Raw genomic sequence first — 17,565 nt, forward strand, 5'->3', positions numbered from 1 at the left:
CCTTTCTTGGACTTCCACGAATAATTCAAGACCAAAATTAGCCAAATCGGTCTAGCCGTTCTCGAGTTTTAGCGAGACTAACGAACAGCAATTCATTTTTATATATAGAGATAGTGGGAAACTTGGTTTATTAATTGGAGCTTAGGCTAGAATAGTTTAGAAGCAATCATGGTTGAAAAGATAAAAGGTCTGGTTCAGTAGTAAGTGTGATGTGACGACATTGCCAAATTCTAAAACAGGTATCAATTTTAAAGTTACTAATTCTAAAAAAATATGTATTTATCACATCTTTACGACTTCCTCAATGAAGCAATATGTACCATGTAATCAAAATAAAATCCGCAATTTTATTTTATTTTCGGCAACCACTGCCATTTTGCCTATTTCTGCCGCGAATTAATGGGACAGTTTTTTTCCCCTAACTATTCGCTTTTGTCTCAAAGTGGGTGTCATTAATCCCTAACATCCTGTGGATATACGTTCATTTAAAAATCAAGGGCATAAAATAGTGACGTAGGCGCTTTCATATGTAAAATTGAGTGAACATTTGTGATTTTTCTTTTACACATTTTCACATCACATTACTGAAGCGTCAATGATTACACAATAATCAAAATCAATCGATTCGAAAAATTCAATCAAAACGTATCTAAATGTTATCAGAGAAACAGAAAGCTATCGATTTATGCTAAAACAAAAAATAATCAGACATCGCTCTCATGAAAAACGAATTTGTTTTTTAAAATAAATCATAATGAAAACTTTGATAATAGAAAAGAATTCTGGCTATACCCGAAATTGTGGGAAAATTAAACAACATTGGACCTCAGCCAAATTACTAGCCCCGAGCTTTTCCAATCTATGAAAGTTTAGTTTCAATACCAATCTTATTAGCCTTCATAAAAGTATCGAATTATTATGTGTTAGCTATAAATTCGATTATACTAGTTTTGGTATATAGATTTCATGGAATTATTTTTTGTAATAACCATAATCGAAAATAAAAATATTGTTTACACGTAATAAATCTTATCATAATAAATATATTATTTTAAAACAATAACAGAAAAATAGAAAACAAGTAATCAAAAACCAATCCTTTTTTTGGAATTAGTGGAATTAGTCATTAAATAAGAAAAAATGCTAGACGCATTAGTACTTACTTTTCGAACTGGAGAACTAGAATAAAATTACGTATCTATAACAAAAATCAAATTGTCATTTGGGCGTGTAAAATCGTGCGAATGAAATAGGTTTTTTAGAATTCGATTTCCAAATATGTCTTTTCTGGAAATATCTAGTAAAAGTACTAACTATTTTGTAAGATCAATGAACTCTTTCTAAATAGTTTAGTAACAGACAATTTCTTTACGAGAGTAAAATAAATATTTCACGCAGTTTATCTACGCGGAGTCGTTTCCGAGCTTATTGGTTTAGTTGACAAGAATATATCTCTTTATTTACTTGCCTGATAGCATTTTGATGTATTGCCGCACTGGAAAGTGAAACATCAGGTACTCGACTCTATTGGAACATCTAATTTAATAAAGCAACAAAGTTTAATATTGGACGTTTATTATGTTGTTTAGTTTGCAATTTTCACGATCAATAAAATAGCGAAACCTTAGGTGATGTTGCAATTTTGTAGCACATCGTTTCCGACCTTCGGTCAAAGCGATCATTTTCCGCAACATATTCTTTTTCATTTTAAGACTCCGAATGATCCCAGACTTTTGATACTAAAAATATCCAACCTAAACTGAATGTCTTGCGAGCTGACAACGTTATGAGGCTGGTTTTATGATGATGACGAAAAACAACAAAGCAGGAATTTTAGGGTCATTGAGTGCGACACTTGATTATTTTTTTCTTTTTGGCCCTTTTCGTACTGAGAGCTCGCACAATCCACTATCATCTTCTTACTCGATAAAATAATACAGTAGTGATATTGGTAGGATCTTATCTGTAGGTATGAATTTTTTTCCAGCTTTATTAAAATACTTTCACTTACTTTACTTTTAGGTCATTTATTTTAACGGGTCTCATCACAATCTTGTGATTTACTGAGTTCTTCTAAACTTCTTTATTATATTTAAAATTAACAACCACAAATATCTCAGTATCCCATTTTTTCCCAGTGAGGCCGCTATCAGTCGAAATTTTATCAAAGGAACAGCCGCTCTCCGTGGGCAGAAAGACTGAGCTTTGGTGCCGGTCTACAGGGGCACGACCCCCTGCTAATATCACTTGGTGGCTTGATGGAAAACAGCTGCACTCTATCAGCAAACAGAAAGTGAGAAACTATTATATAAAAAGATAACCAAAAAAATAATAATTTAGTTTTATTGCTATTTAGTTATTGGGGCCTGGGTTCAAAGTCTCATTTGTATTATGTAAAGTCTATTCGTCATTTCAAACTAAGAAGAAACTGCTTTAGAACAGAAAGAGGAAATAAGGTAGGCAGTACGAGCTTGTACTATCTAGTAAAATAGCCTACCATCAGTAAGAATATGAAGCTGAAGACTGGAATTTATACCTCCGTTGTTTCTGATCAGTTTGCCTATATCTGAACTATAAAGGATTCAACCCAATGTGTAAAATTTAGACTTTGCCACAACACCTTTATGAGATTACGATTTTCAATTGGAATGATACACTTAGACTATTTGTTATCATCTGGCAATTAAGATTTGAATTCTACTTAACTTATTAACTTAACTTATTAACTTAACTTATTAAAGTTCATCGTAATTCAACGGTCAAATTTAGGTTTCCATAAAGTCAGTGAATACAAAATATATCAGCACTGTATTTTCTTAAACAGATTATTTATATTAAAATTCGTTCTCATCATAGAAGGATACAAACGAAAGCCAGTCGTTGCTCGAATGGGTTCCCACGAAAGCGCACAACGAGAAGGTACTCACATGCAGAGCTGAACATGTTCGCTTCAATCACTCCACCATTGAAAGCAAGCTACCTTTGAATATTTACTGTAAGTATCGCTTTACTTTACCTAATAATTCAGTTAGGATTTTCCAGATATTTATTGTTAAGGCTCTTTTGTTTTATTGTTATAAATGTTGAAACAAAACCATTTTGAAACAAAAACGTCATTTTTCTGCATAAAAGAAATCCCCTAGTTAATGAGACGGTTTCGTCATTTCAAGCCGTAACTTTTCAAAATTAATTATACTTTGTCATCTATTTATGATTTTATCATCAAAGCCGTCATTTTAATTTTGACTATAGCTTTATCTCTGAAAGTGAGCTCCGATAGCTGCACATCAAGTGATTGAGACCATCTCGTCGATCGTTTGAATCAAAATTTTGCACGTTACATTATTAAGTTTTTAAATCAGTTTGTTTCCATGTGGCCGCTTCTGGACTCCATCTAATCTTGACTTCATTTACTAATAGAGAATCTTCCGTTCAATCTTCGACGAAACTTGTTAAGTTAAAGTAATTTGAAAACTTTTCTTGAGATTTTTATATAATCAAACGAAAGCTTCTACAAAATATTATCTTGTTTTATCCTCGATAACGTTCGAGGCATATGTCAAGTGGCGTTTTAAATATTAGAGCATTTAACTTTACCAGAAGTGAAGTTCAAATCGGGCTTAGCTAAAAACGCGTTCGTGAAACGTTAGTAGAAAATATGAGCAGAGAAACACCCCTTTTTCAGATGCTATGTAGTCTCAGCGGCTCCTTTGATTTCAACAATATTATATAATATGAGAGATCATTTCATTTTTCTGGTCATAGAAATGATACCGAAAATATTATTTCTTTACAGCGTCAGTAAATATGTCAGTAAATATAAAAAGGGCCTACTAACTACTACATAGTACTAACTTAATCAGTATGCGAAAATTTTAGTGGCCGAAAGCTAAAATGTATTAGCATTGCTAAAATGTTTTCTCTAGCTAATTTATACCTGTATTTATTTACTATAAACTTATCGCGACAAACTTTTTTAATATAACTTTAAATGTTCGTCCATTGAATCCAACTACGGCGTTGCAGTAAGACAGTTAGTTCTTTTCTTGTAAGAGTTAGACAGTTGAAAATTCTCAAGATAAGGTTTCTTTACATCACAGATATTAAATTTATTTCTTGTTATTTTATTTATAATAGAATCATACTTATCAAGAGGCACTTTTTCATTTATTCTAAATAGTAAAACACAAAGACTGGTGCATTAAAAAAAAATGTTTTTTAACACAGACGTTCCCATTACAAGAATGGAGCTTGGCTCGAAGATGAATCCAAACGATATTGAAGAAGGCGACGATGTTTACTTCGGGTGCGACGTTGACGCAAATCCACCAGCGTACAAAGTCATATGGGAGCATAACGTGAGCAAACATGTTCTTGAATCTTTGACGTGTTTATTTCTTGAATAATGATAAAGTCCTGCAGATACAACAAAAGACTTTTACGTTGAAGAATTTGCTTCGTGTAATAAATATGCTGAAATAAAAACCAACTTGCTAAATGCACCAGATATTGATTTACCAGTAATTTCTCAAATTGATTTGTGGTTATCTATTCATGTTACAAAAAGTATAGTTTAATAACTCACCTCCATACTTTAGAATATGCGGTATTTCAGGGCGTATGCTAAGCTTTTCAAATTGCGATCAAGCCGTAAGTGCCTTAGTTATGGTATTTGTTTAACACCAAATATCTCCGTTCATAACCAAACAAATATATTGTGATTGATTGATTGTATTCTATTTATAAATTTGATTCGTAGTATATAAACAGTACTGACTGTTAAGTATCTACTGTCGGCATCAGTGCGCCATTTCGAGAAAGCGGCACGACACGAGAACCCTCTCATCGTGGCCTCCGCTAAATACATTCTCGATCCTGCGGACCGAATGGAAAGCAGTCGATTTCGCCCAAAAACGCCATCTCGGATCCTCCCGATCCACTAATGGTGCTTTTAGGTACATCAAGCATCGATCATCGTTCTCGTCGAACCCGTCGCTTGCGACGAAGGCCTCGACGAGTAAATTAACCCTCAGGCATAGCCCATTGAATTTCTCGCCGGATCTCCTCGGTGGGTCGCGTTTCCGATCCGGTGGCAGATTCTGCGAAGCACGGCTCTTGCTAGGGTTCGTGCTAGCAACGTCGTCAGATTTGAGCCCCGTGAACTCACCTACTGGCTCAGCGAATCTAGAATAGCCCCTCAAGGTTACTAGAATAGGTAGTAAAAAAAAAAACTGATTGTCCCAAAGTTAGGACTAGTAATTCCATTGCTATTAGATAAAACAAACTCATCAACTCGAAATCGTGTGTTCGTTCGATAGAAAAGCACGTATCCGAACGGAAGTGCTTTACACGCGCGTTCAACATACAATAAAATTGTCACCAAAAACCCTTCCCTCCCGTAGAAAAAGTTTAATCGCCTCTGCTAGATTGTGTATGGAAAATATTTTAACCCAATATTTTTGATATTTGTTTTTCTTATTCTTTTCTAATAAATGTCTGTTGCAGAACACAGTTTAATGATATTTTACAAAATTAATGAAGCTGTAGCTATTGTAAACTAGTGTTATTCAGAGAGAATATTTTATAACAACGAAATTGTGATAGTCAATGACCAAAAATAGCCCGGAGCGTTTAAATTCAACATTTGCCTAATTGGTATAAGATGTATTTTGTTGTTGTCACTATATTCTAATGTGTAAATGTTTGGGTTTACTTTTAGTTCATACATGGTGCCAATTAAGTTAATTTGATTTTAAATGAGTAACAGGTCTGAAGTTTTAAATGTACTGTAATCTGTAATGTAATCTGTACTGTAATGTACCTGTAATCGAGATATTTCAATAAATACCCTAAAAGCTATGATGGATTCGTCGTTGAAAGAATTATAATATCCAGGTAGTAATTTAATTAGCTTAGTTATACAGCTTATTAAAATTATGCGGGTGTCGTTTTCTGAAGCATTTTTTTAAACTATAACAATCATATTCATTCAATGAGAATGTAGTTGGTTGGAGAAATCACAAAGAAAAATTGATACCTGCTACAAGTTCGAACTGCGAAATGGCGTATCTAGAGAGTGACTGGTGTATTGATTACCAAGGACACGCGTCTAAATATTTCTTCATTTATCAAAAATTAAATCAATTATCTTGAAACATGAGTTCTAAGTAAATTATTTCTATAGTATAACGGCTGTCGCACCCTTCAAACCGGTTGGCATTACTGCTTCTCAACAGAAATGGGAGGGTGATGATGGCAAGTCTAAAAATGATTATCAATAAATTAATACCTGAAGCAAAAACTTTGTAACCCCTTTGTGTTCTTTACGAAAATTGTACGGACGGAGGGGTATGAAATTTCCCACACTTATAGAGAATATAGAGAAGGAGTGCAGAATGTTAATATTTTTTTTAAATGGTTCATAAAAAATATATTAAATCAATAAAAAAAATCATTACACACACTACCATGCATTTAACACACACAGGCATGCATACTATTTGGTAATTGTCAAACCTTCATTATTGCTTATAGTCTGTGGTCAAATTGAGAATAGAGTAAATATTGTTTGTCTTTATCTTTATTAATATTTGTCTAAAGTGTAGTCTTGGCGAAATCTGTGATTACAGAATTATAATAGTCTTTGACAATAGTGTACAAACTTATAGTTTCAATGAATTATAGTCGAATTTCGACTACTGCGGGACCACTAGTGTTAGTAACATCATAAGCGGTCCACGTGATAAGGCCTAGTTCATCGCAGCACGCCTAAAGCTGGAACAAACAGTATTTCGAGTTCGTTCAAACACAGTAGACGAGCCGTTAAGACCGACCGTGTTGTTCAAATGTACACAGTTTACATAAGAGCGCAATACCAGTGGCATTCTCCTTGATTAGGTTTTGTATGATTTTAGCGTGACCTTTGAAATTTCACGCATTCTCATCTCATTAAAATTTGCTAAACATTTTTTACATGGTTCCTTTACAAATACAGACCTATTTTAATGAGCATTGTCGTAAACATTATTAAAGGAACAGGTTCGCGAATGCGCTTCGAAATAGTCAAAATGCCTATTTTGGCGGAGAAGGATAATTATGTCTTGCTTATAAATTAAATAAGCATTTTGGGTCTGGAAGGAAGAAATGACGCTCTGCCAATCCCAGACAGGCTTTAATTTAAGGTTGGCGGTGGCATACTTAACATAAGAAGTGATTTGAGATCGCCTGTCCGTGTTGATTTCTCATTTCAAATGTATTAATTATAAGTCGTATTTTTAACAGGAGGTTCTTCTACAACACAATCCATCGAATGGTGTAATATTGACCGGGAACACGAATCTGGCGGTCCGAAACGTATCAAGACACCAAGCGGGAAACTACACTTGCACAGCATCTAACGTGGAGGGTGACGGAAAATCTCCTCCACTGCATTTACAAATAGTTTGTGAGTATACTCTAATAATGACCATTGCAGTACGTCAAGTAATGGAAATTCAATCAGTGGCACATCAAGATTTACATCCATATTAAGTTTTACACTTTACCGTTGAAAATATGAGAGACTGTTCCCAAAATTATGATAATAGTCAAATTCATTAATACAGAACATTCTTTGGCTTAAGCTATTCGTATAGACCTTATAGGTATAGACTCAATTAATTACTTATACGGTTTAATATCGCGTTTAATATTTTCTTATATGCCATTGCATAGCTTTTATCGCGGGCTTTGAGCGCGGCGACCGAATCAAGAAATTCCGTAACGAAAATAAAACCTAGCACCCCCACTCCGCCTACCATGTAGCTCGCAACACATTCACACGTTGCGCTTCTGTAGTGTTTGTGAATCAGCGTGCAGCGTGACGTCGCACTGCATGCGCATTGTGGAAAATCTGCCCATCTCTCTCTCGCGCGGTCTAGGTTATAAGTGTGAAGGGGATAGTTAATGTTTTGCTTTTGTTAATGTTTATAAATATAGCGTGGTCTTATTTTATTATTGATTTAATATTAAATTATTATTGTCTAATTATAATTGCAAAGTTCATAAAAAATGCTATGCAATAGCTTTACCGCTGCAGACTCCGAGTGCCACACCTTTTTTTATTATTTCTAACATTTTTAATGTTTTACAGTTTGCGTGTTCGGACAATTAAGTTAACGTTCGAAAGTACTACATGTTCTGCAAGCTACCGTCAAATTTGGCTCCGGTAATTACTTTACACCAGGGGACCGTTCAAATATTTATGTAATAAAAAAGAAACGATCCTTAAGGAGTGTACTAAAATAAGCTTATGACGTCTCGATAATATATTAAAGTCCTTATAAAGTAAGAGCTTATTTACCCTATGAGATATGCGGCCATTTGAAAATATTATAATTCTAAATTAACTCTCCTAAATTATAACAATATACCTATTTATGTATATATACCAACACTAACACTGTAAGCTTCAGTTTAATGGTAGGGTGGAGCTATTTTGGAATTTGGATTTAGACTTACTTAATAATAAAAAGAAAATATAATAAAATGATACTCCTTGTCCTTATAAAAGTCATATAAATGCATCAGACCTCTAAAACTAAATATAAATCTTTCGATTCCAAACTGAGCCCTTGAACGTATGTAGAAGCATTATTATAATGACATCCAATAGGCAGGCCATATTCGATTGTGTTAAAACAACATAAAAAAATAAAACGAACCAAAAAAACGCAAATCCGTTCCTGAAATGTATGCGTACGTTCGGAATCCCCGTCAATTACTGTCTCAACGAGGGGTTAAGCATTTACTCGCATCAAAAGAGAGATGGGAAATTAAAATAAAAACCTTTATGCTATCGAATCTTTCTGAAAGGTGGAAATGCTTTGTCATGTCAATGAAAAATAAACGAATTATGATGTTGTTATTGATGTTAAGAAAAAAAAATATATCCGAATGGATAATGAATTAGAAGAATACAAGACTGTTGACTTCTCTCTGAAACACAAATGAAATATATATATATTGGAGCTTACTCTTTTGGAAATACTTAACGACGAAGGGAAGATCTTCCACCGAGCCGGTGATATTGCTCGGTAGACCGACGGTCCGAATGTTGTTGTTCGGAACTTGTATATATGCGCTTTATCTTGAAAATGTCGTAAGCGAGATTCAGGCATCTGTCAATTATCTTGCGTTGTATGATGGCTACCCGCCACATCACTCCCCTCCGAGACTGGAGGTCGTGTCATTTTTTTTTTTTAGTTAGCGTTGTCCGTGCTGAGATTAGCTTGCAAGGGCCAGTGCTGCTCGAAGCCTGCGGTGAGTCGAGGCTGAGCTTGAATGCTGCGTGCGTGTCACCAGTGCTGCTCGAAGTTTGCAGTGAGTCGAAACTGAGCTGAATGCTGCGTGATTGTCGCCAGTGCTGCTCGAAGTCTGCGGTGAGTCGAGACTGAGCTTGAATGTTGCGTGCGTGTCGTGCGTAGTCCATGTGATGCAGAGCTGCCACGCCGGAGATGTGTGACCCCAAGCGTTGATGATCCGGTCGTGGGCTGCGATGAACTGTAGCGGCGTGATGAGGCAGTGAAGTTGCGTGCCGTAGGACCAGGAAGCGCGGTGAGTCGGCTGCGATGGTCCTGTTGAGGCTGCGATGCTGGCTTGCTGTGGGACGACTGTCAATGACGTGCTTTTATCTGCGAGAATGCGGGGATTGTGGTAGCCCACGTTCTTGATGCGCTGAAGATGAATCAGAAGGTTGCGTGTTCATATCACGTCGGGGTCACCAGTTTGGAAATACTTAACGACGAAGGGAAGATCTTCCACCGAGCCGGTGATATTGCTCGGTAGACCGACGGTCCGAATGTTGTTGTTCGGAACTTGTATATATGCGCTTTATCTTGAAAATGTCGTAAGCGAGATTCAGGCATCTGTCAATTATCTTGCGTTGTATGATGGCTACCCGCCACACTCTTTTTAATAGATCTCAGTTTAAAGCTTCGGTACGATTATTTGAAAAATCGTTATTGTAAATTGACGGAGACAACTACAAGATAAGTGGAGATATTTGATATCATTAGCATCTATCAGCCTATTTCTTCATAATTCCCAAAAACAAAAATGAACTATGTGTTTAATTGAAAGCCAGTTTTATTGAAACTCTATTTAGCTGTTTTTGTTACATACCAGTACAGCTGTTTAAAATTTATAATGCTCGAATTGATAGACATAATTGAGTGAAATGGTTACTTGTTTATATTGGGGGTTTTTAAAAATATAATGGCCCATCTGGTATTAGATCATTACCAATATCTGTAGGCATCAACAACGTAAGTGATGCCACCCAACATGAGACCTTTTTTTTATTTATGTTTGAGAAGTTACTGGTGGCAGGTGGGCGAGCAAAGACTCAGCCAGGAGGGGTGGGATTTGGTAACAGCTACCCGAGCGCCTCCAAAGGAGACCTAACGACTCAAGAGGAGCTGTTTCGCGAATGAATCTACTAATCTACTACCGGATCGGAATCGCGACCCGTTGAGAAGATCCGGCGAAAAACTTAGCGGGCTGATGTTTAGGCTAGCTTGCACGTAGAACTTTTTGTCGAATTCGACGAGTACGGTTACCGGGGTCCCTACTCCTAGTGTTAGAGCTAAAGGTGTCTAATGCAAGGGTTATTGGATCTGATGGAACATGAGACCTACATCTCAGCTATATATGAAGACAAACACCACTATTCAAACCAGAATCCATTCCTATGTTGCGGCAGCAATAGGCAGGGTTGTGGCACTTATGTATCTATGCGGACTAACAAGACGCCAAGTAGACAACTGGCACATGTGTTAAGTACGTATTTCATTTGAATAATTGATACCTACTTGCGAGATTTGACACACGGGCTACGAAATTTCTGATCATTGTTCTATTTGTAGCAGGATTCAACATAATACTCGATCATACTGACGATAGTATTCAAATCATAATTGAGTTTATCAGTTAAGTTCTTAACGTTTATCAATCAAAACTGTGTATAATCGGCGATATATTATACATTACATGGCATACAGTACATTACTTATAGCCAATATCCAATTAGTATAATTAGCATCATTACTACATTGCAATTTACACAATTATGATAATTATATTCGATAAAACCTGTTATATTTTAGAATATATATCGAATTTGTTCACAGGGAAAATATTTACAGCATCACTGAAAGTTAAGAAGATCGTTATAATATCAAAATCAAATATGATATCAAAAGTATCATTTACTAACAAAGCGTCGATTATTTTGCAGATATGATGTCAGATTAATTTGTAGAGTTATGTGACTAAGCCTATGTATAAATTCCTTTTTTTTAGAGGTGGGTTTTCTAACTCCATACGTACCATCAGGAATGATTTCCGCGATGAAGGAATAGTATCATGTGGCAAACAATTAAAAAATCCCTACAAAAATTGACAAGCTTGCGTAATTACATGCTTATGATAAATATTGTATTCTGAATTAATTATCCCCTCCATTTGAACCACGAAGCAACCATGTGTATAGATTTCAAGAGTGAGATAGCCATTGAGTGAGTTCACAATTTGAGTTTAGGCCTCAACGCGGACCTGGAAACACTACGTGCTATCCATTATGCTGTCTAAAACAATAATAACTAATAACAAATTACCTGTTCATCGTATTCACTGTTTGAATGGCGCAGTAAACTTTATCGTGAACATAATATCGATGTTTTAAATGGCACATAATATTAGTGTATCCATTAATCAAACGATAAATCTGTGTAAACGTTGCACGCAACGCACCGGTGTCGTTTTAAGGGGGTATCGAGAATTTCCATCACGCACCATTAAGTTTCTTTTTAAACGCTCCAGAGTGATTTGACTTGGACTAAGCATCGTTTTTTACTACTGTAGCTAGTCAGACAAACTCACTGTCGATCTGGGGCTAAACATTCACTGGAGCTCACAGTTGTCACATTCTAAATACCACTACAGACTTTTAGATCTCACGTCCATATTAAATTATTTGGATCATTCTGTTTTTCAAATCAATTTTCTTCGTTTTTATTCGGTACTAGCTGACCCGGCAGACTTCTTATTGCCTTCATCGATAAATAAATGATCTAAACTTTTGTATAAAATAAACTTAAAAAAAACAAAAGGAATCCGTCCTACGGGGGACACATCAAAGGAAAAACATTTTTTTTTGTTTTTATATAATTCCGAACATTTTCATATTTTTTCACCTTTTAAACCTTCTCTAGACGATTCCACGAATAATTCAAGACCAAAATTTGCCAAATCGGTCCAGGCGTTCTCGAGTTTTAGCGAGACTAACGAACAGCATTTCGTTTTTATATATTATATAGATTTGATAAACTATATCTAAGTTTAACTTACTGTATTTTTCTCGTAGACAAACCGCTCTGTCGGAAGAGAGAAATGAAAATGATTGGAGCTGCTCTCCAAGAACCGACGAAGGTTATCTGCGAGGTAGACGCATATCCTCCACCGGACACTTTCGAATGGACGTTGAACAGTTCTGCTGGATCCATCAGGGTTGATGCTGTAAGTATAGTAATATATTAATCTTGATTTGAATATCTGATCACTGAGCACCCATACATAAACGCATCAGTAGTTAGATACTGACTTAATGAATTTACTCACAAATACGAAATTGAACTCCAAATTATAATTATAGATGCCCGTGCTATAAGAAATTCGACAGTTATATTTCGATTCTCGGGCTTTGTTATTATTTTCAATATTGATTCAATTCAAAAGTCGTTATGGGAACAAAACCGTAGAAAATAAACGATGAAAAGCACCGCTTTTTTACAATATACCTTTAACATAATCTAAAATAGCGTTCTCTCCATATCTAAATGTTATACAGCAATCAAGCCCTTCAACAGCTGCATACAAAGCATTGTTGACCCCGCGGGACATTTTTGTATCTCTCGTATTTAAACCAAAATAGTCTCTAAAAAACAAGGCTAAAGTTTAAATTTCTATAGCAGCTGTATTGTAGAATTCTGCTACATGATTTGCTGAATTTTTCTTTAAGCATTAGACGATAGAGATGAAACTCGTATGTCGAGTCTAACGACATCTCGGCGATCACTTGACCCCCTTCATTACATTCGATTTTGGGCGCATGTTGTTCAAATGAGTTTTTAGGATATTAAAGAAAAAAGTTTTTTTGGGTATCCAATGATATCATTTTCGTTGCTGTTCTCATTTGTTTCAAAATTCTGTTTCTTTTTGTCATTACGTTAAACATTTTCATTCAAACAGAAAAGTTTTAATGGAGTTAAATTTTATTATAATTTGGAGGAAGTATTTTTTTTTAATGACATTAAAAGAAAAAGAAACAATTATTTTGCTTAAACAAAAGAACAAGAACACGGCCCACCAGTTGTTAAGTTATTAGCGGAGCCCATTAGATTTAACAACAACGTAAATGCCGCCACTCGCCTGGAGATACGAATTTGAAGTCTCAACTCTATAGACAGACTTTCCGTTCAAACTGGTTCGCGGCAGAAACTGGCAGGGTGGTAGTATCTACCCAAACGGGCTCACAGGTCGCCCTACTACCAGCAACTTGTCAGATAATGTAGAGAAGTGAAAGGATCACCTCCAAAAGAAGTCATGAAAATACACGTGTAGCAGCAACAACAAATCCTATTCACAGTTTTACATTAACTTGCGTTAACTTAGAAGTCGTCGTGGCCTAAAGGATGAGATGTCCGGTGCATTCGTATGTAGCGATGCACCGGTGTTCGAATCCCGCAGGCGGGTACCAATTTTTCTAATGAAATACTTTCTCAACAAATGTTCACGATTGACTTCCACGTTGAAAGAATAACATCGTGTAATAAAAATCAAACCCGCAAAATTATAATTTGCGTAATCACTGGTGGTAGGACCTCTTGGGAGTCCGCACGGGTAAGTACCACCACCCCGCCTATTTCCGCCGTGAAGCAGTAATGCGTTTCGGTTCGAAGGGTGGGGCAGCGGTTGTAACTATACTTGAGACCTTAGAAGTTATATTGCAAGGTGGGTGGCGCATTTACGTTGTGGATGTCTATGGGCTCCAGTAACCACTTAACACCAGGTGGGCTGTGAGCTCGTCCACCCATATAAGCAATAAAAACATAAATAAATAAAAAACATTACGGTTTTCAGTTGACATTTCTATGTGGAGGTAGAAATCTATTCCCAATTTTAGTGTTGACAAAACTAAAGCTCACTAATTGATACTTTACATAAAGATTTATGTCATTATTTTGGTATAAAGTTTCTATTAATTTTAGTTTAGGAGTCGAGAGAATAAAGTAAAATATACTAAACACTGTCATTGAAAAATATTCGGTTTAATTATTATTTACGAATATGTTATAAAAATAACAACCAATAACTTAAGTGTCACATGAAGTTATTGAATACATTTAACCGGATGAGTTGAAGAACCTAAACTCTCATATTTCACGTAGCTCTTCTGATTTTATATCTGCAAGTTGATCCATTGTACCGAGTCAACGAACGTCCATTACACATGTCTCTATAATTTTACTGTGGCAAAACGCAATCTTCTTATTATAAAATAATCAAATATAGATACGTGGTAATTAATATTGTCTTGGGAATAACGAAGTTGGAAAATGCAACTTTTTATCTTGTTTATTCATAACTCATATCACTAAATATACATTAAAAATTTTTTGAAGTGAAAACTTCTTTAGAATCGTTGTGATTTCAAACCGGATGCAACGGAAAAAACGACAGGTAAGAGACACAAATACAAAAATGTGTAGGATGAAGCCAGCAAAGAATGAGACAGAAATATACATACTATTTAATACAGCGCCATCTGTGAGATTTTTTAATACTAACGTGTGTATGAAAGCTCTTGTAGTGAATTTTAATTTAGGATTATACGTGAAATTAAAATATCAATTCACAGAGGGCGCTACCTTACAATTATTTACTAATGACAAAATTTTACATATAGTTTAGGATACGTTTAGGATAATTGTATTTTAATTTTAGAAGGTTTCACTTCTACCACGTGTGAATTGCACACATTTTGTTTTTTTTTACACACTGCTCATCTTATTTTTTTCTATTGTACCTTCCAGTTTCAATGTCATTGTCTGTATGGTTAAAACACAATCATGTTAGTAAAAATCAAAGCCACTATGATATTCTTAAATATTACTATTCAAATCCAATCAGCCAATCTATACTTGGAACACGAAATCATTGTACAATTTCAGCAATATCCGGGTAGTTTGAGTGACACTACAGACTGGTTCATTGTTAGCATAGTTAGCTGTCTGTATTGTAGGCAGGACTGTAAATAGGGAAGCTTATTTTTAGAACTGTGAACAGGGCTCTTTTCGTTGACCAAATTAGATTAGATAGGGGATATTAGATAACAAAATTGCAAATGTAATGGGTTTTTGTATACGTTTACCTCCATAATCAAAGGATCGAAATCAAAATTAATAGAAATAAATAAATTAAATCGCCCTATGTACTGGTTTCGAGCGATACGACTAAGCCGTTGTCCGAATCCCGCAGGCAGGTATCAATTTTTTTAATGAAAAACGTGCTAAGCACATGTTAACAATTAAAAAGCTTCCCTGATAAAGAAATACTATTGCGTATTCAAACTAGAGGTTGCAAAAATTAAAATTCGTCAAATTACTGATGGCAGGGCTGCAGAAACAGGGGTGATCATTGTACCCACCCGTATACACTCATATTACGCTCTATCATCAGTGAAAGTTTTTTCTTTGAATTCAATTGACTTAACAAATATTTGTATTCTGTTTTAAACCAACGTAATAAAACAGTTAATGATAACTGCTTAAAAAAGTAGCTTAACATCCAAATGCATAGTAATATAGTCAACTCCTTATTTCTTTGTCTACTTCTCATTGAGTTCCTTATGAGTGTTAAAGGTTTCTGGGTAAAGATTCAAATTATATTCTCCATTTAATGTTTTATTTTTACATGAAAATGTAAATGCCACGACCGGAATTTACGGCAGGATTCGGGGGAGGCATATGCGAAAGCAAAACAATATTTGCTAAATGTTTAGAAATATTACATTAATAGTATGTACCTAAATATGAATTAAGATGTTTAATAAAGGCTTCTTTATCTTTGTCTTTTACATGACCTGGGATTTTTTGCTCAAACTCAAAAGTGAAAAAGAAAGTGTTCGTTCTAGGCACAAACACTAAGAGTAATTTTAAAAATACGCTATGCTTACGTATTTGTCTATTCACTGATATTTTTTTTCACATCTATTAGCATACCAAATTGAGTTTCGGAGAAGTTCTAAAATGTATAATGCAAAAAAATTATTAAACACGTTCTAAAAATAAAATTTAGATCAATATGATTTTAGACAGAATGATTTTTGAATATTTTTGTTTAATTTTCATAGAAAAGTTTCATAAAAACGATGTAGAAGCTTTGGTAAGCTGCCTAACATTTATTTGCAAAGTAAATATATCCAGCAAAAGCTTAATATTTTTATAAGCCAACATGAGTCTTGATCAAGCTAACACGAGCCTCCATGGTTTCATTTCACCGCTCTGTTCCAGATATAGCTGCCCTTAAGTAGCAATTCAATTCATCCCAATCCCAATTCCTTCAGGTTGATGGGATATTCATTGTTTCATTCTTTCATAATTAAACCTGTCTGTATCAACTGTTTATGTACGCTAATAAAATAGAAATAAATCTCATTATCGTTTTAATTAAAATTGGCTCATACCAAAATTTATTAACATTTTATAACCAGGGTTTCGATATTTGAAATTAAATTTTCATTACTTAAGATAATTGCTTTGGTGTGGCGTTAAGTTATTTAAGTATGTTTTGGTTAAACGAATACTCTTGAATATTGACAGAAGTAGAAATAATGAGAAAGTAAGTGAATTATTTAAATGAACTACTATCGGAATCTCGGAAACGGCTCCAACGATTTTCATAAAATTTATGAAATTTATGAATAATATACAGGGGATTTCGGGGGCGATAAATCGATCTAGCTACGATTTATTTTCAAAAAATGTTGTTTTATTCGTGTTTTTTTTTATTGCCCTTCTAGGCAGATGAGCATACGGCCCACCTGATGGTGAGTGGTTACCGTCGCCCATGGACTTCAGCAATGCCAGGGGCAGAGCCAAGCCGCTGCCTACCGTTTAATACTCTCCACAAGCCTCGTTTGAAGAAGGACATGTCATAGCGCTCGGGAAACACCGTGGAGGGGAGCTCATTCCATAGCTGGATGGTTTTCAATAATCAACTCTTCCCGACATCTATTGGCGAATAGTAATACTATTTTTCTTAATTGAGGGCAACTAACCGCTTTAAAGAAACAACAAGATGGCATTATCAAAAAAAAAAAAGAGTATACATGTAATAAAACCTTTATTATTTAAAACACATTAGTTTTTAAACGGGATTTGTCTTCAGTTTCATTCAGAAAAAAGAGAGCTTGGTTCTGTATAATTTATCCATAGCGTTTACTGTTGAATTTTTAATATTAATTTT

General features: G+C 35.1%; 1 protein-coding gene across 5 annotated transcripts in view; it reads left to right on the top strand.

Moving 5' to 3' along the window:
* LOC114239787 (adhesion molecule nephrin) overlaps positions 1 to 17,565 on the top strand; it is a 241,423-nt gene that overhangs the window by 203,426 nt on the left and 20,432 nt on the right. For 4 of the 5 annotated variants that reach the window (XM_089732570.1, XM_028170173.2, XM_028170174.2 and 1 more), the window contains exons 7-11: positions 2,139 to 2,293; positions 2,857 to 2,995; positions 4,228 to 4,358; positions 7,282 to 7,444; positions 12,404 to 12,555. In XM_089732570.1, the coding sequence (XP_089588696.1) occupies positions 2,139 to 2,293; positions 2,857 to 2,995; positions 4,228 to 4,358; positions 7,282 to 7,444; positions 12,404 to 12,555 (740 nt within the window). The remainder of the gene's footprint in view (positions 1 to 2,138; positions 2,294 to 2,856; positions 2,996 to 4,227; positions 4,359 to 7,281; positions 7,445 to 12,403; positions 12,556 to 17,565) is intronic. The other variant, XM_089732571.1, reaches the window with a different exon arrangement.

The sequence above is a fragment of the Bombyx mandarina genome, chromosome 13 (assembly GCF_030267445.1).
Source record: "Bombyx mandarina strain Sakado chromosome 13, ASM3026744v2".
NCBI lineage: Eukaryota > Metazoa > Arthropoda > Insecta > Lepidoptera > Bombycidae > Bombyx > Bombyx mandarina.